Source organism: Bufo gargarizans, chromosome 10 (genome assembly GCF_014858855.1).
Source record: "Bufo gargarizans isolate SCDJY-AF-19 chromosome 10, ASM1485885v1, whole genome shotgun sequence".
NCBI lineage: Eukaryota > Metazoa > Chordata > Amphibia > Anura > Bufonidae > Bufo > Bufo gargarizans.
The window spans coordinates 43506328-43531277 of record NC_058089.1 but is presented as its reverse complement, the minus strand read 5'-3'; the positions used below and the strand labels follow the sequence as shown (position 1 = coordinate 43531277).

The window sequence follows — 24950 nt, the reverse complement described above, 5'->3', positions numbered from 1 at the left end:
TATGGTGGTCTGACCAAACTACTGGATATAATAAGTTCTGAATGGAATATGAGGTCCAAATTGTGGCCTTTTTTGTGGGTGGGGTGGTTGATGGCCTGATGGCTTTAGACTAGGGGTGCCCAAACGTTTGCATGTTACTGTATCTCAACAATTCATGGCATTTGGGTCTCATCTTGTTTTGTAGGCAGTATATGTGTTTGGTAATATTCTTCACCAGTCAATTATATATTTCCAGAAACTGATACATACTTTAAGATCTGATGATATCTTGTACATTAGCATATATACAATTTTCTGCTATCCAGGTTGCAATATTATAGTTGGAGGCCAGCCAGGGAACACCGGGTGCAGGCAGCAGTTTATCGCCTTGCAGTTCAGTGCTGAGCAGCAAAGCACTGCTGATGAAAGTTATTCTGAAAATGCTATAAAACCAACGCTCAATTATTTGAAGAAAATAGCAGATTCCATGTTGGCCTTGCAATGCACCTGAAGGAGTGTTCCACTGTTAGCGACCCTTCCCAGCAAGTCACACACTGTATATTAATAGAGATATATGAGATGATAACATCACTGGGGTCTGTGAGATGGCTCACTCACTGATTCTCTGAGCTGGTAAACTTAAGACGCATCTCTAAACATAATGTTCCTTCAGAAAAGTTTGTATAATGCCAATTATAGAAACTGTGACAGTGCAGGAGTTGTCCTTTTATACAGGCTTATATTTACATGGGGCACATTGGACAAACGATTATCACTCCCTCATTCAATTTGCACATTGTCAGCAGCTCGTGGGGTGTTTACATGGGGTGACATGCTGCCAACAAATGACCATTCTTAGTGCCACATAAAAGATGTAGGCCCTCAACAAAGTAGTGTCTACTAGTTTGTCAAGTGATCAGTGGCTTATTCACAGGGGTCAATCATGGAACAAGCAGTTTTCATCCCTGATCTTCGGTTTCAAGCAGCAAGTCTCCAAGTAGCTGCCCAAGGTTTTGGTAGGTCACTGGGGTGCTACAGCTTTTGGAACTATTGGGGTCTAGCAGCCCCCTAACTATTGATAGCTCTTGGCAAATCTATAAACCTGTTCAGTTGGCATCAAATTCGTAGCTGTCAAAAGTCAGACAAAATCCACGTGATGCACAGAAAATAGTGGCTGAAAAGATGTTTAGTGACACCACTTATCTTGGAAGTATACAATAAACCCATCAAATCAAGGCTATTTTGGTTGGATTTTTGAGCAATGTATATCCTACAGGAGGTTAGCTGAGAAACAAGAAGAATGTAGGCCACTGGTTGGGTAGTTGTGATGTCATTAATAGTACTCAACTATTCATCATCAAATGCATATGTATTAATGAGTAATGCTCTAGTGATGTGAGTCCTACCAAACAGTGTCATTTCTAAGGCTAGTTTCACACTAGCGACAAGGAACTCTGGCAGGCTGTTCCGGCAGGTGAACAGCCTGTCGGATTCCATGCTGCCGCTAGTGCAGACATGTCGTAGTTTTATTCCGGCCGCCTCTCGGGATGTTTGCCGTGCTGCCGCTGGAACTCCAGCCCGCCGCAGTTACAGTCAATGGGGCCGGAGCGGTAGTCCGGGGGCACGCGTGCACTAGCGGCAGCATGGATCCAACAGGCTGTTCACCCGCCGGAAGCTAGTGTGAAAGCACCCCAAGATAAAGGGGTTTTGTCACTTCAGTAAATAGCACTTATGCAGATGCAGTCAATACAAGCCACTTGCTAATGTATTGTTATTGTCCATATTGCTTCCTTTTGCTGACTGGCTTCATTTTTACATCACATTATACACTACTTGTTTCCATGGTTATGACCACCCTGCCATCCATGAGTGGTAGGAAGTGCCTTGCATTACCTTTTTCTACATCATAAACGCTATTTGCTTAACCCCTTAGGGACACAGCCTTTTTACACCTTAGGACCAGGCCATTTTTTGCAAATCTGACCAGTGTCACTTTAAGTGCTCATAACTTTAAAACGCTTTGACTTATCCAGGCCGTTCTGAGATTGTTTTTTCGTCACATATTGTACTTCATGACACTGGTGAAATGAAGTCAAAAAAATATTTTTTTTTGCACCAAAAAATACCTAATTTAACAAATTTTTGGAAAAATTAGCAAATTTCAAAGTTTCAGTTTCTCTACTTCTGTAATACATAGTAATACCCCCAAAAATTGTGATGACTTTACATTCCCCATATGTCTACTTTATGTTTGAATTGTTTTGGGAATGATATTTTATTTTTTGGGGATGTTATAAGGCTTAGAAGTTTAGAAGCAAATCTTGAAATTTTTCAGCAATTTACAAAAACGACATTTTTAGGGACCAGTTCAGGTCTGAAGTCACTTTGCGAGGCTTACATAATAGAAACCACCCAAAAATGACCCCATCTAAGAAACTACACCCCTCAAGGTATTCAAAACTGATTTTACATACGTTGTTAACCCTTTAGGTGTTGCACAAGAGTTATTGGCAAATGGGGATGAAATTTGAGAATTTCTTTTTTTTGTCAAATTTTTTATTTTAACCCATTTTTTCCACTAACAAAGCAAGGGTTAACAGCCAAACAAGACTGTATCTTTATTACCCTGACTCTGCCGTTTACAGAAACACCCAATATGTGGCCGTAAACTACTGTACGGCCACACAGCGGGGCATAGAGTGAAAGGTGCGCCGTTTAGTTTTTGGAGGGCTGATTTTTATGGACTGGTTTATTTACACCATGTCCCATTTGAAGCCCCCTGATGCACCCCTGGAGTCGAAACTCCCTAAAAGTGACCCCATCTAAGAAACTACACCCCTCAAGGTATTCAAAACTGATTTTACATACGTCGTTAACCCTTTAGGTGTTGCACAAGAGTTATTGGCAAATGGGGATGAAATTGGAAAATTTCATTTTTTTGCCTTATTTTCCATTTTAACCCATGTTTTCTACTAACAAAGCAAGGGTTAACAGCCAAACAAGACTGTATCTTTATTACCCTGACTCTGCCGTTTACAGAAACACCCAATATGTGGCCGTACACTACTGTACGGCCACACAGCGGGGCGTAGATTGAAAGGTGCGCCGTTTGGTTTTTGGAGGGCTGATTTTTATGGACCGGTTTATTTACACCGTGTCCTGTTTCAACCCCCCTGATGCACCCCTGGAGTCGAAACTCCCTAAAAGTGACCCCATCTAAGAAACTAAACCCCTCAAGGTATTCAAAACTGATTTTACATACGTCGTTAACCCTTTAGGTGTTGCACAAGAGTTATTGGCAAATGGGGATGAAATTGGAAAATTTCATTTTTTTGCCTTATTTTCCATTTTAACCCATGTTTTCTACTAACAAAGCAAGGGTTAACAGCCAAACAAGACTGTATCTTTATTACCCTGACTCTGCCGTTTACAGAAACACCCAATATGTGGCCGTACACTACTGTACGGCCACACAGCGGGGCGTAGAGTGAAAGGTGCGCCGTTTGGTTTTTGGAGGGCTGATTTTTATGGACCGGTTTATTTACACCGTGTCCTGTTTCAACCCCCCTGATGCACCCCTGGAGTCGAAACTCCCTAAAAGTGACCCCATTTTGGAAACTACGGGATAAGGTGGCATTTTTTGGGGGAGTATTTTTAGGGTAAATATAATTTTTGGTTGCTCTATATTACATTTTTGTGAGGTAAGGTTACCAAAAATTGAAATTCTGATATTTCATCTCCATTTGCCATTAACTGTTGAGGAACACCTAAAGGGTTAATAAAGTTTGTATAATCATTTTTGAATACCTTGAGGGGTGTAGTTTCTTAGATGGGGTCAATTTTAGGGAGTTTTTACTCTAGGGGGGCATCAGGGGGGCTTCAAAAGGGATATGGTGTCAATAAAAAAGGCCATCAAAATCGGCCTTCCAGAAACCATGTCGGTCCTTTCCTTTTGCAGCCTCCCTTTTACGGATACAGCAGTTTACGACCACAAATGTGGCGTTTCTGTAAACTGCAGTATCAGGGTAATAAATTTTAACTTTTGTTTGGTTGTTAACCCTTGTTTTGTTACCGGAAAAAACGGACTGAAATGGAAAAGTGCCAAAAATAGCGGTTTTGGCACCGTTTTTTTGTTTTTTTTTTAACCGTGTTAATCTGGGTAGTTAGGTCATGGGATATTGTTATAGAGGAGATTCTTACGGACGCGGCAATATCTAATAAGTCTACTTTTTTTTACAATTATTTAGGTTTTTGACTATATTATCTTTTTTGATACAACTTTTTTTTTTGGGTATCTCTAAAGTCTAAGTGTCATTTTTTTTATTTTCTTTTAGCCAATTATCTTATGTGGGGGCTCATTTTTTGCGGGATGAGCAGACGGTTTTATTGGCACTATTTTGGGGGCTATATGACTTTTTGATCGCTTGCTATTAAACTTTTTGTTATGTAAGGTGACAAAAAAAAAAATTTTTTGCACCTATTTTTTTATTTTTTTTTTTACTGTGTTAATCTGGGGGGTTGGGTCATGGGGTATTTTTATAGAGGAGATTCTTACGGACGTGGCGATACCTAATAAGTCAACTTTTTTTTTACAATTATTTAGGTTTTAGACTATATTATCCTTTTTGATACCCTAAACAAATTTTTTGTATCTCTAAAGTCTAAGAGTCATTTTCTATTTTTTTTTTTATCTGATTATCTTATGTGGGGGCTCATTTTTTGCGGGATGAGATGACGGTTTTATTGGCACTAATTTGGGGGCTATATGACTTTTTGATCGCTTGCTATTAAACTTTTTATTATGTAAGGTGACAAAAAAAACCTTTTTTTGCACCTTTTTTTTTTTTTCTGGACCGTGTTAATCTGGGGGGTTAGGTCATGGGGCATTTTTATAGAGGAGATTATTACAGACGCGGCAATACCTATGTCTACTTTTAATAAATTATTTTAGTTTTTTTGGGTGTCTCAAGTCTGAGAACCATTTTTTTTTATCCGATGTCAGTGCTAAATTGGGATATAAATTTAGTACTCCATGGAAGTGTGATACTCCCTGAAGCAACCGTCAATGCAGAGGCCCGGATGATCGGGGCATGTGTCGCACTGAGTAGTCGTGTCCTTCCGTATCCCCCTCCTGCGACAGACTCTGCACTTTTTTTGGGTTCGTCCCTTCTTTCCAGTATGGGGGACCACACCTGGAAAGTGTTGGCCAGGGACGATCCGGGCGCCTACAGTTCCCGAGGTACTCCGGCCTGCTCTTTCCCGGTCCGAAAAGATCAGGGCCTTGAGGACTGCCTCATAGAACTGGAGGAATGTCCCTGTGCTGCCAGCGCTTCGGGATAGTACAAAAGAGTTGTACATGGCAACCTGTACCAAGTAGACCGCAACTTTTTTGTACCATGCCCGGGTTTTGCGCATGGCGTTATATGGCTTGAGGACTTGATCCGAGAGATCAACTCCTCCCATATACCGATTGTAGGCGACGATACAATCGGGCTTGAGGACCGTTGCCGCGGTACCTCGCACAGGGACAGGGGTGATGCCGTTACCATGAATTGTGGACAGCATAAGGACATCCCTCTTGTCCTTATACCTGACCAGCAACAGGTTTCCAGTGGTAAGGGCACGGGTCTCACCCCTGGGGATAGGTACCTGGAGGGGGTGGGCAGGGAGGCCGCGTTGATTTTTCCGCACGGTCCCACAAGCGGACGTGGATCTGGCGGCAAGGGACTGGAACAAGGGGATACTGGTATAAAAGTTATCCACGTACAAGTGGTAACCATTATCCAGCAGTGGGTACATAAGGTCCCACACGAGTTTCCCGCTAACACCCAGAGTGGGGGGACATTCTGGGGGTTGAATCCGGGAATCTCGCCCCTCGTATACACGAAATTTGTAAGTGTACCCTGAGGTACTCTCACAAATTTTGTATAGCTTCACGCCATACCTCGCCCGCTTGGAAGGCACATACTGGCGGAAAATGAGTCTCCCCTTGAACGCAATGAGAGACTCATCAACCACGACCTCCCTTCCAGGTACATAGGCCTCCATGAATTTGGCCCCAAAGTGATCGATGACCGGCCGTATCTTGTACAGACGGTCATGGGCAGGATCACCTCGGGGTGGACATGCTGCATTATCGGAATAATGCAGACATTTCCTGATGGCCTCAAACCGGGAGCGTGTCATAACCGTACTGTAAAGTGGGGTCTGATATAGGACGTCCCCACTCCAGTACAGCCTGGCACTGGGTTTCTTGACCAGGCCCATATGCAGCACGAGGCCCCAAAATGTCCTCATTTCGGCTGCACTGACCGGCGTCCAGCCACCGGGCCTGGCCAAAAAGGAGCCCGGGTGTTGAGCGACGAACTGTTGGGCGTACAGATTCGTCTGCTCCACCATCAGATTTACCAGTGGGTCACTGAAAAAATGACAAAAAAAGTCATATTCAGTGTAGCCCACTGTGGAAATCTGGATTCCTGATTGGCCTACGAAATCAGGAATCACGGGCTCGTATCGCTCTGGGCTACACCAGACAAGTTCACCGGCAGGGGGCTCCGGTGGATTTAACTGGTGGGCCGGGAAACCAGTACGAGCCCCAGAGCTGCTCGTACTAGTGTGGGCCACAGGGTCCCTAACATGGCGGTCCCCTTGCTCCGCCTGGCGGCGTCTCCGCCGCCTTGGGGGCTCATCATCATCGCTAGATGATGAGGAGGATGCGGATGACAACAGGAATGTGGGGTCATCCTCATCCTCACTGGGACTCTCGGACTCGGAGGCAAGCTGGGCGTATGCCTCCTCGGCCGAGAACGTCCGGCGGGCCATAGGGGAGTGTGTGTCTGCGTGTATATGTGCGTGTGTGTAACTCTTTATTTGGTGTGCGTGTGTGAGGGGGCACGGGTGTTCACGAACTCACCCTAAAACTAACAGAAAAAAATAAATAAAACTAACTAAAAAAAAGGGCAAAAAAGTGAGGAAAAAAAATTCAAAACTGCTGATCAACCGTCCGAAGTTGATCAGCGGTGGGGTGTGCGATGCGCTAACAGTGGCCGGACGCTAAGTGCCGGTCACAGTCAGCGAACTCAAAAAAAAAAAAAAAAAGCACCCCAAAAAAGGTGGGGGGGGGGGGGGCAAGTGGCAGCACCCCTGGGGGGTCTAGGGTCACACAGCTGTGCTGTGGACCCCAGACACCCTAACTGGGGTGATGCAATAAAAAGTCAAAAAAACTACCTTTCCCTTTTTTTTCCCTGCCTATCCCAAACTTTCCCTAGCTGTCCCTATGTACCTGATGGGGGGTGCTGGGGGCACAGATCGGGTCCCGGGGGCACAGATCAGGGGTGCTGGCAGCGATGGTGGACACGTGCAGGCAGCTCCTCTCTCCTCCGGCGCTGGAACACAAAAGGAGGAGGAGAGGGGCGCCTGCCTCTTTTGAATCTGCCGCCGGACCGCCCCCTGACCAATCAGAAAGCGATCCTGAGTGGCGATGTCACCATCACCACTCAGGATCGCTGGATGGTGATTGGTGGAGTGAAATCACACCACCATCACCATCCTGTTCCGGGTTATCGGGTCTTCAGAGACCCGAATAACCCGGAAACGCTGAAAACCGCAGGTCTGAATTGACCTGCGGTTTTCTGCGATCGCATACATGGGGGGGTCACCGGACCCCCCGACGCATTTGCCCCAAGTGCCTGCTCAATGATTTGAGCAGGCACGGGGTTCCGATCGCCGCCGGCCGCGCGGCGGTGATTGAAAATGCACAGGGCGTACATGTACGCCCTGTGTCCTTAAGTACCAGGGCACAAGGGCGTACCTGTACGCCCTGTGTCCTTAAGGGGTTAAGGCTGTATTCACACGTCCGCAATGTGTTTTGCGGATACACGGAGACACGGATCCGCAAAACACAGAAAGCGGCAATGTGCTTTCCGCATTTTGCGGACCGCACATTGCCGACATAATAGAATATGCCTGTTCTTGTCCGCAATTGCGGACAAGAATAGGACATGTTCTATTTTTTTGCGGAAACGGAAGCACGGATGCGGAAGTGCGGATCCGCAAATGTGGATGCGGACAGCACATTCCGTCCCCATAGAGAATGAATGGGTCCGCACCCTTTCCGCAAAATTGCGGAAAGGATGCGGACCCATTTTGCGGACGTGTGAATGGAGCCTAAGTGAAACAAAACAGTAGCTGATCTCAGGGAGACCAGCCCGTATCTCAAGATCCCGCTCTTTTACAAGCCTTAAGTAAGTGACGGGGAAGACCTAAGCCAGTTAGCCATCCACAGACAGCTGTTTCGGGGTGTTGCCCCTCATCAGTGTGGAGTAGGAATCTGGCTAACTGGGAGCAATGCCTTGGAGACAACTCAAACAAGTGAGACAAGTGACCTCCAGGCAATACGTTTCCTTGCAGAATTTATGATGTTTGTAGGGCATCTTAATGGATTTACTTTGGATTCCTCACTCTAGAAACAGCAGCTTATCTTCATATCCAATATGAAAGTTGTGTAATAGAACTGTTCATGCTAATAATATTTATAGGTTTCAGGGCTACTTCCTTTATGCATTGGTTTTTCCAAAAAGCAACACGCACGCAGCCCTCTAGCAATTCCCATGTGGCCCAAGTCCTGATAACTTGGAAAAAGCAGAAAGAAAAACATATGGATTTGAGTCAAGTATTTCCCTGTCACCACAACGTCCCACTGATGGAGGACAGGCGAGGAGTGGGAGTTGGGGCTTACTGTCCCCTGCATTATACAAGTTTACAAAAAATTAAAGCAGTCTTGCTAAACAGAAACCAATATAATTAATATTACTAGCCTAAATAATAGCCGGCATAAAAACAGCTAATAAAACATTAATGGGCAGAGTCTTCAGTACTGGTTCCAAAAGCATGAGAACTATCTTACCTTGATTTGTTGGATCAGGTGAAGATTATGCCCCCTGTATTATTTATATTAATTTATTTCTTAATAAAACAAGCAATAAACTACATACATCAAACATTAATCAATTATTACTAAGAATATTGACAGGTGTTAAGAAATGTAGTTAAATAAACTAAAATAAATAATCCAGGAGGACATGAGCTTCACTTGATCCGATTTGTTTCTTAGAGTTATCCAGGAATTTGATAGTAATGGCTAGGAATGAGCGAATCGACTTCGGATGAAACATCGGAAGTCGATTCGCATAAAACTTCATTCTAATACTGTACGGTGCAGGAGCTGCGTACAGTATTAGGCTACTTTCACACTAGCGTTCGGGCGGATCCGTTCTGAACGGATCCGCCCATAATAATGCAGACGGAGGCTCCGTTCAGAACGGATCCGTCTGCATTATATTAGCTAAAAAAAGCTAAGTGTGAAAATAGCCTGGGACGGATCCGTCCAGACTTTCAATGTAAAGTCAATGGGGGACGGATCCGCTTGAAGATTGAGCCACATTGTGGCATCTTCAAACGGATCCGTCCCCATTGACTTACATTGTAAGTCTGGACGGATCCGCACGCCTCCGCACGGCCAGGCGGACACCCGAACGCTGCAAGCAGCGTTCAGCTGTCCGCCTGTCCGTGCGGAGGCGAGCGGAGCGGAGGCTGAACGCCGCCAGACTGATGCAGTCTGAGCGGATCCGCCTCCATTCAGACTGCATCAGGGCTGGACGGCTGCGTTCGGGTCCGCTCGTGAGCTCCTTCAAACGGAGCTCACGAACGGAAACCCGAACGCTAGTGTGAAAGCAGCCTTAGAATGTATTGGCTCCGATGAGCCGAAGTTATTACTTCAGAAATTGATTTATATTGTAAAAAAAAAAAAAACATTTCCTGAACTCGGGTTCGGTTCCAAGTGGTACAGTATTAGAAATAAGTTATATGCAAATCGACTTCGGATGTTTCATCCGAAGTTGATTTGCTCATCCCTAGTAATGGCCTATCCTCAGGATAGGTCATCAATATCAGACCAGTGGGGTCTGGGACAGCAGCTGATCTCTGTGAGCTCTTCGGACTCTTCCTAGGCCAATTATGTCACCATTCATTGGTCACGTGGCCTAGGAGCAGCTCAGTCCCATTTAAGTGAATGGGCTGAGCTGCAATACCAGGGACAGCCACTATACAGTGTACAGCGCTGTGCTAGGTAAGTTGTGAAAAGACTGGAGCTCCAATGAGTGCAGCCGCCTCTTCAAAGAGCTGATTGGCAGGGGTCCCGGGAGTCAGACCCCCCGCCAATCTGATATTGATGACCTATCCAAAGGATATTTGGAGAAGATGAGACCTGCACACCCTTCAGTGGTGGGTGCTCATAGAAGACAAATGTCAGTCTGTATCAATGGAGAAATCTATGGCACACCAAAGAGTTCTTTTCAAGTGATGCTTTAATACATAATGTGCAATTTCACATCATTTTGTACATAATTTCCATCCAGAATACACATTAATATAAGAGGCCATGTATATAGTTCCAACGTTTCAGTCGGATAACGACCTTTATCAAGGGGTCTGTGGCCTAGGTGGAAGAATCTTGCTCTCGATACTATCCTGAGGATAGCCAACAAAAAAAAACCTAACATATCTAGTTCCCCAGCAATGCAGTTTTACCAGCACCATATAATCTATGTTACAGAGATGCATCGAAACAGCCACGTAGAAAACAAAAAACAGCCATGACATGAATGGGTTTCAAGTTTCCACAAGTCTTCACACAAATGACTGCCTACACATGAACCTTACCTAGAATTACGTATCCTGGGCTCTTAACGACGTCGTTTGATGAGGGACGTATCACCAGGAAATGACTTTTGTTGGACTCATAGTGTAAACATCAAACTACTGTATATCCTTGTAGTACATAATCATAGATGGGCTACAGCTTTGAATTTAGGTGGAAGAGTTAAACTGAACCATTAAACCAATTCTATAATTCACTTTTATGGGTCTAGTAACAATGAGAGAAGGTGTCTGGTGGAACCATGTCCAGGGGTAGCATCCCACTACCCTAAAGACTTCGCCCTTTATTCCATTTTTTTCTTGACAGATAGTGACAACTTAAAGGACTCTGCGTTTGGGCAGAGTCCTCTCCTGGCCAGACTTGCAAAGGGAAGCATACTTACCCGCTCCCCACCACTGGGTCCCAGCTCGTTCACTCCCCCACTGCCTCGATCAAGTCACCTGTAGTCAACATCTGCTTTGATGCTGCTGCACCTAATAACCTGACCACTGCATCATGTGACCAATTGATGTGATGCAAGGCAGGTCACTGCTGCAGCCAGTCATTGTCTGCAGCAGCATTAAAGCGGCTGTTAACGGTGGGAGACCAGAGCACAGTATAGGCGGAATGAAGGAGTCGGGGCCCAGTGGCGGGGAGCCCTTTGCTTTTAGGAAAAATGATTGACTACCAATTTCACTGCCATTATGATTTGCACAGGGATTAGGAGATTTCTCAACAAAGAATCTGCTCGGTTATGCAGTCTGTCTGCAGCCACATTTTGCTAAGAATCTGCTGTCTATTTAAAACACAAGAGAGAGGCACAGGGGTCAGATAACTTGACACTCTGTACCTGCTGATATCTTTCAGGATAGGTGACAGACATTGGACATGTTCTACCAGACGGCACACAAGAGACTAGTTCTCTGATGACTCTATAACAATATAATACTACCGTCACAATGAATAGATAGATCTTTCCGGATATTAGACACGCAGAAGACTACATAAACCTGAGATGATAAACTCTAGCCTGGGGCTGCATGGTGACTTCTGTCCTAACCTGGAACTATTATGAGATTATATTAAGGTGCCAAGTGTGATGGTTACCCAACCGTCCCGCACCTCCGCAAGCTATGCATGTAATGCCACTCTGATCTATGGTAAGATTCTGTTTCGGCACACAGGAGAGTGCACCTAATTTATGACGCAGAAAGCGCCGGTCGTGATGAAGCTCCCCCATACTGATGATCTGATCAACTGCAAATCTGCTGTTTGTACCACAAGACTACCACAACTGACTACTGGTAGAATGGAAAATCTAACATGAGCCACCAGTCTCCTGGAGAAAAGTAGTCAGGAGATACAGGTGGCATCACCGGTTTTTGACAATCTCATTGTTTCAGGTCTAAGGCGAGCAACTGTAATGCAAACAGGAGAAGAACCTTAAAGTGGATTTACACGTCCAGACAATCGGGCAGGTTATCCGGAAAGAACGTTCCTGCCAATGCTCTTTCCCAATAATCTGCCAGTGTAAAGGTGTAGCAGATCACCCGCAAAACGCTCGTTCCTCAGGTGAAACTGTCGATAATGCAGGCTGCCTCCTCAACTCCACTGAACGAGCAACCGTCCCTTCGATGAGAGACTTATGCCTTAGGCCTCATGCACACGACCGTTGTTCTGGTCCGAATCCAAGCCACAGTTTTTGCTGCTCGGGTGCGGATCCAATAACTTCAATGGGGCCGCAAAAGATGCACACAGCACTCCATGTGCTGTCCGCATCCGTTGCTCTGTTCCGTGGCCCCGCAAAAAAAATATAACATGTCCTATTCTTGTCCGTTTTGCGGACAGGAATAGGCATTTCTACAATGGGCCACCTGTTCCGTCCCGCAAATTGCGGAAGGCACACGGGCGGCTTCCATGTTTTGTGGACCGCAAAAAACTGAACGGTCGTGTCCATGAGGCCTTATCCTGTGGATATGTTGTAATGGGACAACCCCTATAAAGGGGTCTTCCTACCTCATATTGATTGGATATTCAATAACAGTCTGTTCACTGGGTACTTACCACTGAGATCCCCACTGATCCCAAACACACGGATGCCAGGTCCCTTTTTCCTGGACAACTGGCTGTGTATGCATAAAAGTCTATACCAGACAGAAAAAGCCTGATACGTTCTCTGAAATCATTTCCAATTTATCTGATAACAGGGCACCCAGCATAATGGAAACGTCATCTGATAACAGGGCACCCAGTATAATGGGAACTGCATCTGATAACAGGGCACCCAGCATAATGGAAACGTCATCTGATAACAGGGCACCCAGCATAATGGAAACGTCATCTGATAACAGGGCACCCAGTATAATGGGAACGTCATCTGATAACAGGGCACCCAGCATAATGGAAACGTCATCTGATAACAGGGCACCCAGTATAATGGGAACGTCATCTGATAACAGGGCACCCAGCATAATGGAAACGTCATCTGATAACAGGGCACCCAGCATAATGGAAACGTCATCTGATAACAGGGCACCCAGCATAATGGAAAAGTCATCTGATAACAGGGCACCCAGCATAATGGGAACGTCATCTGATAACAGGGCACCCAGCATAATGGAAACGTCATCTGATAACAGGGCACCCAGCATAATGGAAACGTCATCTGATAACAGGGCACCCAGCATAATGGAAACGTCATCTGATAACAGGGCACCCAGCATAATGGAAAAGTCATCTGATAACAGGGCACCCAGCATAATGGAAACGTCATCTGATAACAGGGCACCCAGCATAATGGAAAAGTCATCTGATAACAGGGCACCCAGCATAATGGAAACGTCATCTGATAACAGGGCACCCAGCATAATGGAAACGTCATCTGATAACAGGGCACCCAGTATAATGGGAACAACATCTGATTATTGGGAACTAATCAAACATTCCCAATAATGGCCTGATCATCAGTGGAGATAAGAGCCGCAGTTACATTCAGTAAGTGATCGACTGTTCCCATGGAAAATCATTATTCCTGGGCAGAAGATCGCTGTTGAATCAGATGAATCTGCTGCACAGGAACAATGGGGGAGATTTATCAAAACTGGTATAAAGGAAAACTGCTCACAGCAACCAATCAGATTCCACCTTTCATTTTTCAGAGCTCTTTTGGAAAATGAAAGGTGGAATCTGATTGGTTGCTATGGGGAACATAGGCCAGTTTTCCTATTCTAGTGATCGTGGTGGTTCCAGTGATCATACATTTATCATCTATCCTTAGGACAGGTTGGATAACCCCTTTAAAATAAACAGCTAAAAGGGTTTTCCAAGACTTTTATACTGATGACCAATACTTCTGTGAGTGCCCACCAAGCACAGCGCCGTACACATAGGACTGGAGATGCCCATGTGACCAATGAAGGCGTCGTCTCGGGCCTAGCAAAAGCAGAGAAAAGGCTGTGACACTCACAGAAGCGCTGGTGCCTTCTCAAACAGCTGATCGGCGGGGGTCCTGAGTGTCGGACCCCCAACCATCAGATACTGATGACCTATCCTGACGACCCCGCAGTGCTGCAGACGACACGGCAGTGCACAGGACGACCCGGCAGTGCACAGGACGACCCGGCAGTGCACAGGACGACCCGGCAGTGCACAGGACGACCCGGCAGTGCACAGGACGACCCGGCAGTGCACAGGACGACCCGGCAGTGCACAGGACGACCCGGCAGTGCACAGGACGACACGGCAGTGCACAGGACGACACGGCAGTGCACAGGACGACCCGGCAGTGCACAGGACGACCCGGCAGTGCACAGGACGACCCGGCAGTGCACAGGACGACCCGGCAGTGCACAGGACGACCCGGCAGTGCACAGGACGACACGGCAGTGCAGCAGAGGATCTCAGAGCGGAGATGTGAATGAAGCTCTTTTGCAGGAGAACTATTCCTGATGTCAGCTTCAGGGGTAACCACTGGGAATTTGTCTTCCAAGGACTAGGAATTGGGTGGAGTAAAAGCATGTGGTTCAGATTTAATGGTCCTGCAAGAAGTTCTGACATGGTCGATAATACACTGCAAATTTCAGTAAAACACAATGAAAAGACAATAGACAATAGTCACAATTACTACTACTCCCTTCAGTCCAGCATCACCATCCAGGCGCACTGGAGTAGTCCTGCTTCCTTAATGGCTTCTGTTAGATCAGGCAAGAAACATGGTAAAGCAAGCCGGGCTCATTAACTGATGACCTGGGGCTAAACGACAACCAAATGCAACACAACCCACCGCACAGATTGTGGACTGTAACAAGGACTACAGAGTTGTCTATGTGAAACTAGCTCAAGGCGTAATTCACATGGGCAAAATGCAGCTGTCAGCAAAATAAAAGTACCCAAGATACAAAGGTAGTTTGTGCTTATGCTGTCTTAGTAGAAAGCAGTGATCTGTAACCTGCAGCTGCGGGGAAACTACAACAGTCAGCTGGAGGACCAGGGAACCCGGCGCAGGTGCATACACAGGGCACTGGAGACAGCCCTTACGGAGGGGGGCACTGCAGACAGCCCTTACGGAGGGGGGCACTGCAGACAGCCCTTACGGAGGGGGGCACTGCAGACAGCCCTTACGGAGGGGGGCACTGCAGACAGCCCTTACGGAGGGGGGCACTGCAGACAGCCCTTACGGAGGGGGGCACTGCAGACAGCCCTTACGGAGGGGGGCACTGCAGACAGCCCTTACGGAGGGGGGCACTGCAGACAGCCCTTACTGGGGGGGGGGGGCACTGCAGACAGCCCTTACTGGGGGGGGGGGGCACTGCAGACAGCCCTTACTGGGGGGGGGCACTGCAGACAGCCCTTACTGGGGGGGGGGGCACTGCAGACAGCCCTTACTGGGGGGGGGGGGGGGGGGGGCACTGCAGACAGCCCTTACTGGGGGGGGCGCACTGCAGACAGCCCTTACTGGGGGGGGGGCGCACTGCAGACAGCCCTTACTGGGGGGGGGGCGCACTGCAGACAGCCCTTACTGGGGGGGGGGCGCACTGCAGACAGCCCTTACTGGGGGGGGGGGCGCACTGCAGACAGCCCTTACTGGGGGGGGCGCACTGCAGACAGCCCTTACTGGGGGGGGGGGGCACTGCAGACAGCCCTTACTGGGGGGGGCGCACTGCAGACAGCCCTTACTGGGGGGGGCGCACTGCAGACAGCCCTTACTGGGGGGGGGCGCACTGCAGACAGCCCTTACTGGGGGGGGCGCACTGCAGACAGCCCTTACTGGGGGGGGGGGGGCGCACTGCAGACAGCCCTTACTGGGGGGGGGGGCGCACTGCAGACAGCCCTTACTGGGGGGGGCACTGCAGACAGCCCTTACTGGGGGGGGCACTGCAGACAGCCCTTACTGGGGGGGGGCACTGCAGACAGCCCTTACTGGGGGGGGGCACTGCAGACAGCCCTTACTGGGGGGGGGGGGGCACTGCAGACAGCCCTTACTGGGGGGGGGGGGGGCACTGCAGACAGCCCTTACTGGGGGGGGGGGGGCACTGCAGACAGCCCTTACTGGGGGGGGGGGGTGCACTGCAGACAGCCCTTACTGGGGGGGGGGCCACTGCAGACAGCCCTTACTGGGGGGGGGGGCACTGCAGACAGCCCTTACTGGGGGGGGGGGGCACTGCAGACATCCCTTACTGGGGGGGGGGCACTGCAGACATCCCTTACTGGGGGGGGGGGCACTGCAGACAGCCCTTACTGGGGGGGGGGCACTGCAGACAGCCCTTACTGGGGGGGGGGCACTGCAGACAGCCCTTACTGGGGGGGGGGCACTGCAGACAGCCCTTACTGGGGGGGGGGGCACTGCAGACAGCCCTTACTGGGGGGGGGCACTGCAGACAGCCCTTACTGGGGGGGGGGGGCACTGCAGACAGCCCTTACTGGGGGGGGGGCGCACTGCAGACAGCCCTTACTGGGGGGGGGGGGCGCACTGCAGACAGCCCTTACTGGGGGGGCGCGCACTGCAGACAGCCCTTACTGGGGGGGGGGCGCACTGCAGACAGCCCTTACTGGGGGGGGGGGGCGCACTGCAGACAGCCCTTACTGGGGGGGGGGGGGGACGCACTGCAGACAGCCCTTACTGGGGGGGGGTGCACTGCAGACAGCCCTTACTGGGGGGGGGCCACTGCAGACAGCCCTTACTGGGGGGGGGGCCACTGCAGACAGCCCTTACTGGGGGGGGGGCACTGCAGACATCCCTTACTGGGGGGGGGGGCACTGCAGACAGCCCTTACTGGGGGGGGGGCACTGCAGACAGCCCTTACTGGGGGGGGGGGGCACTGCAGACAGCCCTTACTGGGGGGGGGGCACTGCAGACAGCCCTTACTGGGGGGGGGCACTGCAGACAGCCCTTACTGGGGGGGGGGCACTGCAGACAGCCCTTACTGGGGGGGGGGGGGCACTGCAGACAGCCCTTACTGGGGGTGCTAATACAGAAATATGTAACAGCCTGAGCAGTCTCCGTTATGTAACGTGTACTAGCATTTCCTGGTCTGCACTCATGACATTGGAGGGAAGCAGGCCCATGGCTGCAGAGTATTACTAATGTGTAGGCCCTAAATGCTCATCCAACTACCATCTACTGGGTGCTAAGCTTTCAGAGCACAATTTGGCCTGTTGATTAATATAAAGCAGATATCGGTTTTCCACAAAAAAAGAGTGACATGTTTTTATTATGGTCAAGCTTCCCAATGGAGAGCATATATATCAGAGCAGGACAAATCCCCAGATCCCTATAGCTGTGTTCCTGGTGCAGCTGGCAGATGAATGTCCTATTACGGCCCATTCACATGACCATATTTTTGGTCCACATTTTTTGCTGATCAGATACGGACCCATTCATTTCAATGAGACTGCAAAAAATGCAGACAGCAAACTGTGTGGTGTCAGACAGAACATGTCCTATTCTTGGCCGTTTTGCAGACAAGTATAGTCATTGTTACAATGGGTCTGCATAAAAAACAAACAAAATAAAACTGGATATAACACTGAAGTCACATGGTCCGCAAAATACATCCAGTCGTGAGAATGCACCCTTATCTGGCTACTGAAGCATTCACCGGGGGTCAGCAACCTCCAGCACGCCAGGCAAATTACAGCTCCCAGCATCTACAGAAATTCTGAGAACTGCCAAGCAAATCTGCATGCTGAGAGTTGTAGTTTCACAACAGCTTGTGTGCCGGAGGTTGCTGACCCCAGGTATATAGTACTATGACTCCCTCTTGTAGAGAGAATGTCATATTTGGGGCCCTTATACACAGCAGTACTCGCAGCCATAATATTCATGGACAGCAGCAAACATCTAGTCACACTGGCTTCCAGCAGGACTCTCTTCCCTTCTCTCTCCATAGAGAGCTCCGACCCCAAGATCGGAACTAATGGTGCCCACATGGACATGTCCTATCTTTTGCAGTTCGGAGGCACTGACCTGAAAGCCCGTGGAGGCACTTCGGAGTGTTTCTGTGGCCTTCCGATCTGTGTCTCTGTTCCTATCTTTCACAGTATCTTGCAAATTGTGGACCCATTAAAGTCAATAGGTCCGCATCTGAAGCACAGAGTGCACATGGCCGATGCCCGTATATTGCGGACCCACCACTCCGCAGTCTGCAGTACAGGCACAGACCCCTTATGTTCGTGGGCATCAGCCCTTAGGGCTCATGCACACGACCGTATGTATTTTGCGGTCCACAAAAAATACGGATGACGTCTGTGTGCATTCTGTATTTTGCAGAACGGAACAGCTGGCCCTTCATAGAACAGTACTATCCTTGTCCGCAACACGACATAATAGGACATGTTCTATTTTTTTGCGGAACGGAAATATGGACATACGGAAACGGAATGCACACAGAGTAACTTCCGTTTTTTTTTTTTGCAGACCCATTCAAATGAATGGTTCCACATACGGTCCGCAAAAAAAAAAAAAAAAAAAAAAAAACGGAACGGACACGGAAAGAAAATACGTTTGTATGCATGAGGCCTTAGGCCTCATGCACACGACCGAGTTTGGGTCCGCATCCGAGCCACCATTTCAATGGAGCCGCAAAAGATGCGGACAGCACACGGAGCTCCGTTCCGCGGGCCCACTAAAAAAATATAACATGTCCTATTCTTGTCCGCGCTTTGCGGCAAGAATAGGCATTTATATTGCCGGCGCCCATTCCTAAAATTGCGGAGGGCAACACGGGGCGCAAAAAACTGCACGGTCGTGTGCATGAGGCCCACAAAAAAACCGCACGGTCATGTGCATGAGGCCTTAATGTGTTTGCTCACACATCAGTGGTTTCATGCACTACTTTGCTCCGTAATGCAAACCAAAAATGCCGATCGAAGTCTATGGCTCCGTGAAAAATCACTGACACAATAGAGATGACATCCATATGATTTTCAACCTAGCAGTGTCCGTGGAATACGGATGACACACGGAGGGCAAAAAAACAGACACAAACACGGATATTTTCACGGATGAAACAGATGGATTTTCCATGGGCATCGAAGGGACCCGGAAATGTTAATAAAGGACTTAGGCTACATTCACACAACTGTATAAAAAAATTTAAAAAACGGCAAAACAGTCCAGTGATTTTTCATTGAAGGCCATTAAAAACAGCTCCCGTGTGAAGCCGTGCCTGTGCTGTGGTCCGCAATACACGGGTACCGATCGCGGCCCAGCCGCATGGGGATCCCAGACCCATTCACTTGAATGGGTCCACGATCCGTCCGTTCCACAAAAAGATAGAGCAAGTTCTATCTTTTTGTGTTGCAGAGGCACGGAACCCCAGGAAGCACTCCGTAGTGCTTCCAAAGTGTTCTGTTCCGCATCTCCGGATTTGCAGACCCATTGAAGCGAATGCGGAATGCACACAGAATGGTGCCCGTGTATTACGGATCCGCAAATGCGGCCCGCAATACGGCAACGGGCAGCACACGTTCGTGTGAATGAGCCCCTGTACTGTATGGGACAGTCTGCTGTGTGAACAGACCCATAAGGGCAGTTTTATCAGAAGTGATGTAAAGGAAAACTGGCTTAGTTGACCATAGCAACCAATCAGATTCCACCTTTTATTTTGCAAAGGAGCTCTAAAAAATGTAAGGTGGATTCTGATTGGTTGCTATGGGCAACTAAGCCAGTTTTACTTCACAACAGTTTTGATAAATCTCCCCCATAGACTGCAATGGTTCTGAAAATGCCCATCATGTGAATGTAGCCTTAGACTACAATCCCCACTCTGCCCTGACAGCTGGAGAGACACAGGAAGGAGAGCACGGACACAGCTGTTCTGAGCTGTCAGATTTCTAGGGATGTGTGTAACATATGAAGAAAAGAAGCTGGATCCACCGAGGAATGGATCTCTCTGCAACGAAACAGATCCCTGAGCAAGGCAGTTTCAGGAGAAGGCGGGTCCTCGCTCCATAGCAGCCAATCAAAAACCTGCTTCATGTTTTAAACTGCAATGGCTACATGAGATGAGGAATCTGATTGGCTGAGTCTGTGCAGAGTTCATTTATATTTTCTGCAGAGGAACCCATGACATTCATACAGTAAGCTGACGGCCTGGGGGTCAGTCCCCCGACATAGAGGCCCCTGGCACCCCATGTATAGAAGCATTCTGCCTCATGCCAGTAATGGCACCCAGAACGCCAGGCTATGGCCCATGCTGGCTATGTAGAGTTGCTGTCACGGCCTGCGCTGTCTTCTGTGACATTCTGAGGAAAACAGCAACAGCTGGGATCTCACATCCCTCACTGACAGGATTCACACACAGACCCCTCTGGTAAGTCAAGGGTTAAACGCAGCCCACTTCCTGTCTGTTCTGCTTATGAAGCCTCCCATCAGGAGTTACATAAAGCGCCCCACAGCATCTGATGGAGCAAGCCTCCATACTGACGGTGCCCTCTCATCACAATGTGCCAACCTCCATACTGACGGTGCCCTCTCATCACCATGCGCCAGCCTCCATACTGACGGTGCCCTCTCATCACAATGTGCCAACCTCCATACTGACGGTGCCCTCTCATCACCATGCGCCAGCCTCCATACTGACGGTGCCCTCTCATCACAATGTACCAGCCTCCATACTGACGGTGCCCTCTCATCCTGGTGCAGCAGCCTCCATCCTAGAGCAGCCTCCACACTGACAGTGCCCTCTTATCACGGTGCAGCAGCCTCCATACTGACGGTGCCCTCTCATCACCATGTGCAAGCCTCCATACTGACGGTGCCCTCTCATCACAATGTACCAGCCTCCATACTGACGGTGCCCTCTCATCACAATGTGCCAGCCTCCATACTGACGGTGCCCTCTCATCACAATGTGCCAGCCTCCATACTGACGGTGCCCTCTGATCACAATGTACCAGCCTCCATACTGACGGTGCCCTCTCATCACCATGTGCCAGCCTCCATACTGACGGTGCCCTCTCATCACAATGTACCAGCCTCCATACTGACGGTGCCCTCTCATCACAATGTGCCAGCCTCCATACTGACGGTGCCCTCTCATCACAATGTGCCAGCCTCCAAACTGACGGTGCCCTCTCATCATGGTGCAGCAGCCTCTCATCACGGTGCAGCAGCCTCCATACTGACAGTGCCCTCTCCTCACAATGTGCCAGCCTCCACACTGACAGTGCCCTCTCATCATGGTGCAGCAGCCTCCACACTGACTGTGCCCTCTCATCATGGTGCAGCAGCCTCCATACTGACTGTGCCCTCTCATCATGGTGCAGCAGCCTCCATACTGACAGTGCCCTCTCATCACAATGTGCCAGCCTCCACACTGACAGTGCCCTCTCATCATGGTGCAGCAGCCTCCACACTGACTGTGCCCTCTCATCATGGTGCAGCAGCCTCCACACTGACTGTGCCCTCTCATCATGGTGCAGCAGCCTCCACACTGACTGTGCCCTCTCATCATGGTGCAGCAGCCTCCACACTGACTGTGCCCTCTCATCATGGTGCAGCAGCCTCCACACTGACTGTGCCCTCTCATCATGGTGCAGCAGCCTCCACACTGACTGTGCCCTCTCATCATGGTGCAGCAGCCTCCACACTGACTGTGCCCTCTCATCATGGTGCAGCAGCCTCCACACTGACTGTGCCCTCTCATCATGGTGCAGCAGCCTCCACACTGACTGTGCCCTCTCATCATGGTGCAGCAGCCTCCACACTGACTGTGCCCTCTCATCATGGTGCAGCAGCCTCCACACTGACTGTGCCCTCTCATCATGGTGCAGCAGCCTCCACACTGACTGTGCCCTCTCATCATGGTGCAGCAGCCTCCACACTGACTGTGCCCTCTCATCATGGTGCAGCAGCCTCCACACTGACTGTGCCCTCTCATCATGGTGCAGCAGCCTCCACACTGACTGTGCCCTCTCATCATGGTACAGCAGCCTCCACACTGACTGTGCCCTCTCATCATGGTACAGCAGCCTCCACACTGGCAGGACACTCTCATCACAATGTACCAGCCTCCACACTGACAGTGCCCTCTCATCACAGTGCACCAGCCTCCAGCACTGACAGTGCCCTCTCATCACGGTGCAACAGCCTCCAGCACTGCCATTCTTTGTTTTAACTATGGATCAAAGACACACAGGGCATCAATGGTCAACGTGTTTCAATTGTTAAACAATCTTACTCATTGCGACTGGTAAACTATTAAACGCGCCGACCATTGAGCCCCAAACATCTTTAATCCATATTTCAAATATAGGAGGATGTTTCTGAATCTTAAAGTGCTGGACGTCTATTGTAGGATTTATTACATTACAGGAATGGAGTCCGGCATGCGGCTCACACATGCGACTGCGCGTACCGCTCACACATGCGACGGTATGCACTTGTACAGGTGTACGCAGCGCTCACATACGACTGCGCGCAGCGCTCACATACGACTGCGCGCAGCGCTCACATACGACTGCGCGCAGCGCTCACATACGACTGCGCGCAGCGCTCACATACAACTGCACGCAGCGCTCACATACGGTCTCTCCATATTTATGTAGAAGTCTTGCTCTGTGACACATACATTGCACATGGACAACTCACAGCATGTCTATGGAATGCAGCAACACAGGGCTAAACCAGCAGTCATCGAGCCTGCCGCTGTCATAACACGCTGGGGGTTGTAGTACCACAACATACAAAGAGTGACAGGCAGTAGACACCAGCTCGTAAGACAAGTCCCAGCACACCTCATGACAACAGCCACAGCTGGGACTCCTTCTGTCCTGTCACCTCTGGACATCCCGGCTGCGCCCCACTAGGAGGCTCCCCTGAGGCAGCCCCGTGCGCCCTCCCTCCCCGGAGCACGCACTCCGCTCACCTCATCCCACTTGATGAACTTGCTGCCCCGCTGCAGGGTCTCCGGCACCCGGACCGGCTCCAGCTGGAGGGCATGTACCCCGGGCTGGGCCCCCGCCATGGCTGTAGGCAGAACGGGGGTAAAAGTACGAGGAGACAGCGAGAGAAAAGCAGGGACTGAGTTGAGGGAGGGAGAGCTGAGGGGAGGAGAGAAAGTAGGAGGGAGAGCAGCACAGGGGAGGGGACACAGAGGAAGAGGCACAGGGCGGGCACCGAGGGGTTAACAGCACTGCCACCACTGCCCAAATCACACGGGGCACTGTGGCTGGCACTTCTCATAGGGGCGCTGTGGCTGGTATTTATAGGGGCACTGTGGTTGGCACTACTTATAGGGGAACTGTGGCTGGCACTACTTATAGGGGCACTGTGGCTGGCACTTCTTATAGAGGCGCTGTGGCTGGTATTTATAGGGGCACTCTGGCTGGCACTACTTATAGGGGCCCTGTGGCTGGCACTTCTTATAGAGGCACTGTGCTGGCACTACTTATAGGGCACTGTGGCTGGCACTACCTATAGAGGCGCTGTGGCTGGTATTTATAGGGGCTCTGTGGCTGGCACTACTTATAGGGGAAATGTGGCTGGCACTACTTATAGAGGCACTGTGGCTGGCACTACTTATAGGGCACTGTGGCTGTCACTATTTATAGAGCACTGTGGCTGGCACTACTTATAGAGGCACTGTGGCTGGCACTACTTATAGGGGCACTGTGGCTGGCACTACTTATAGGGGCACTGTGGCTGGCACTACTTATAGGGGCACTGTGGCTGGCACTACTTATAGGGCACTGTGGCTGGCACTATTTATAGTGCACTGTGGATGACACTACTTATAGAGGCACTGTGGCTGGCACTACTTATAGGGGCACTGTGGCTGGCACTACTTATAGAGGCACTGTGGCTGGCACTACTTATAGGGGCACTGTGGCTGGTATTTATAGGGGCACTGAGGCTGGCACTTATAGGGGAAATGTGGCTGGCACTACTTATAGGGGCACAGTGGCTGACACTACTTATAGGGGCACTGTGGCTGGCACTTCTTATAGGGGCACTGTGGCTGACACTACTTATAAAGGCACTGTGGATGGCACTACTTATAGAGGCACTGTGGCTGGCACTTCTTATAGGGGCACAGTGGCTGTCACTATTTATAGGGGCACTGTGGCTGGTATTTATAGGGGCGCTGTGGCTGTCACTACTTATAGGGCACTGTGGCTGGCACTACTTATAGAGGCATTGCGGCTGGCACTACTTATAGGGCACTGTGGCTGTCACTACTTATAGGGGCACAGTGGCTGTCACTATTTATAGGGGCGCTGTGGCTGGCACTTATAGGGGCACTGTGGCTGGCACTTCTTATAGGGGCACTGTGGCTGACACTACTTATAGGGGCACTGTGGCTGGCACTTCTTATAGGGGCACAGTGGCTGTCACTATTTATAGGGGGCTGTGGCTGGTATATATAGGGGCGCTGTGGCTGGCACTTCTTATAGAGGCACTGTGGATGGCACTACTTATAGAGGCACTGTGGCTGGCACTACTTATAGAGGCACTGTGGCTGGCACTTCTTATAGGGGCACAGTGGCTGTCACTATTTATAGGGGCACTGTGGCTGGTATTTATAGGGGCGCTGTGGCTGTCACTACTTATAGGGCACTGTGGCTGGCACTACTTATAGAGGCATTGCGGCTGGCACTACTTATAGGGCACTGTGGCTGGCACTACTTATAGGGGCACAGTGGCTGTCACTATTTATAGGGGCGCTGTGGCTGGCACTTCTTATAGGGGCACTGTGGCTGGCACTTCTTATAGGGGCACTGTGGCTGACACTACTTATAGGGGCACTGTGGCTGGCACTTCTTATAGGGGCAC

General features: G+C 49.6%; 1 protein-coding gene across 1 annotated transcript in view; it reads right to left on the bottom strand.

Annotated features, from left to right (window-relative positions):
- PLCB3 (phospholipase C beta 3) overlaps positions 1-23215 on the bottom strand; it is a 145556-nt gene extending 122341 nt beyond the window's left edge. Inside the window, exon 1 of the mRNA XM_044270209.1 lies at positions 23044-23215. Within this exon, the coding sequence (XP_044126144.1) occupies positions 23044-23142 (99 nt within the window). The 5' untranslated portion in view covers positions 23143-23215. The remainder of the gene's footprint in view (positions 1-23043) is intronic.
- Between the last annotated feature and the right edge of the window lie 1735 nt (positions 23216-24950).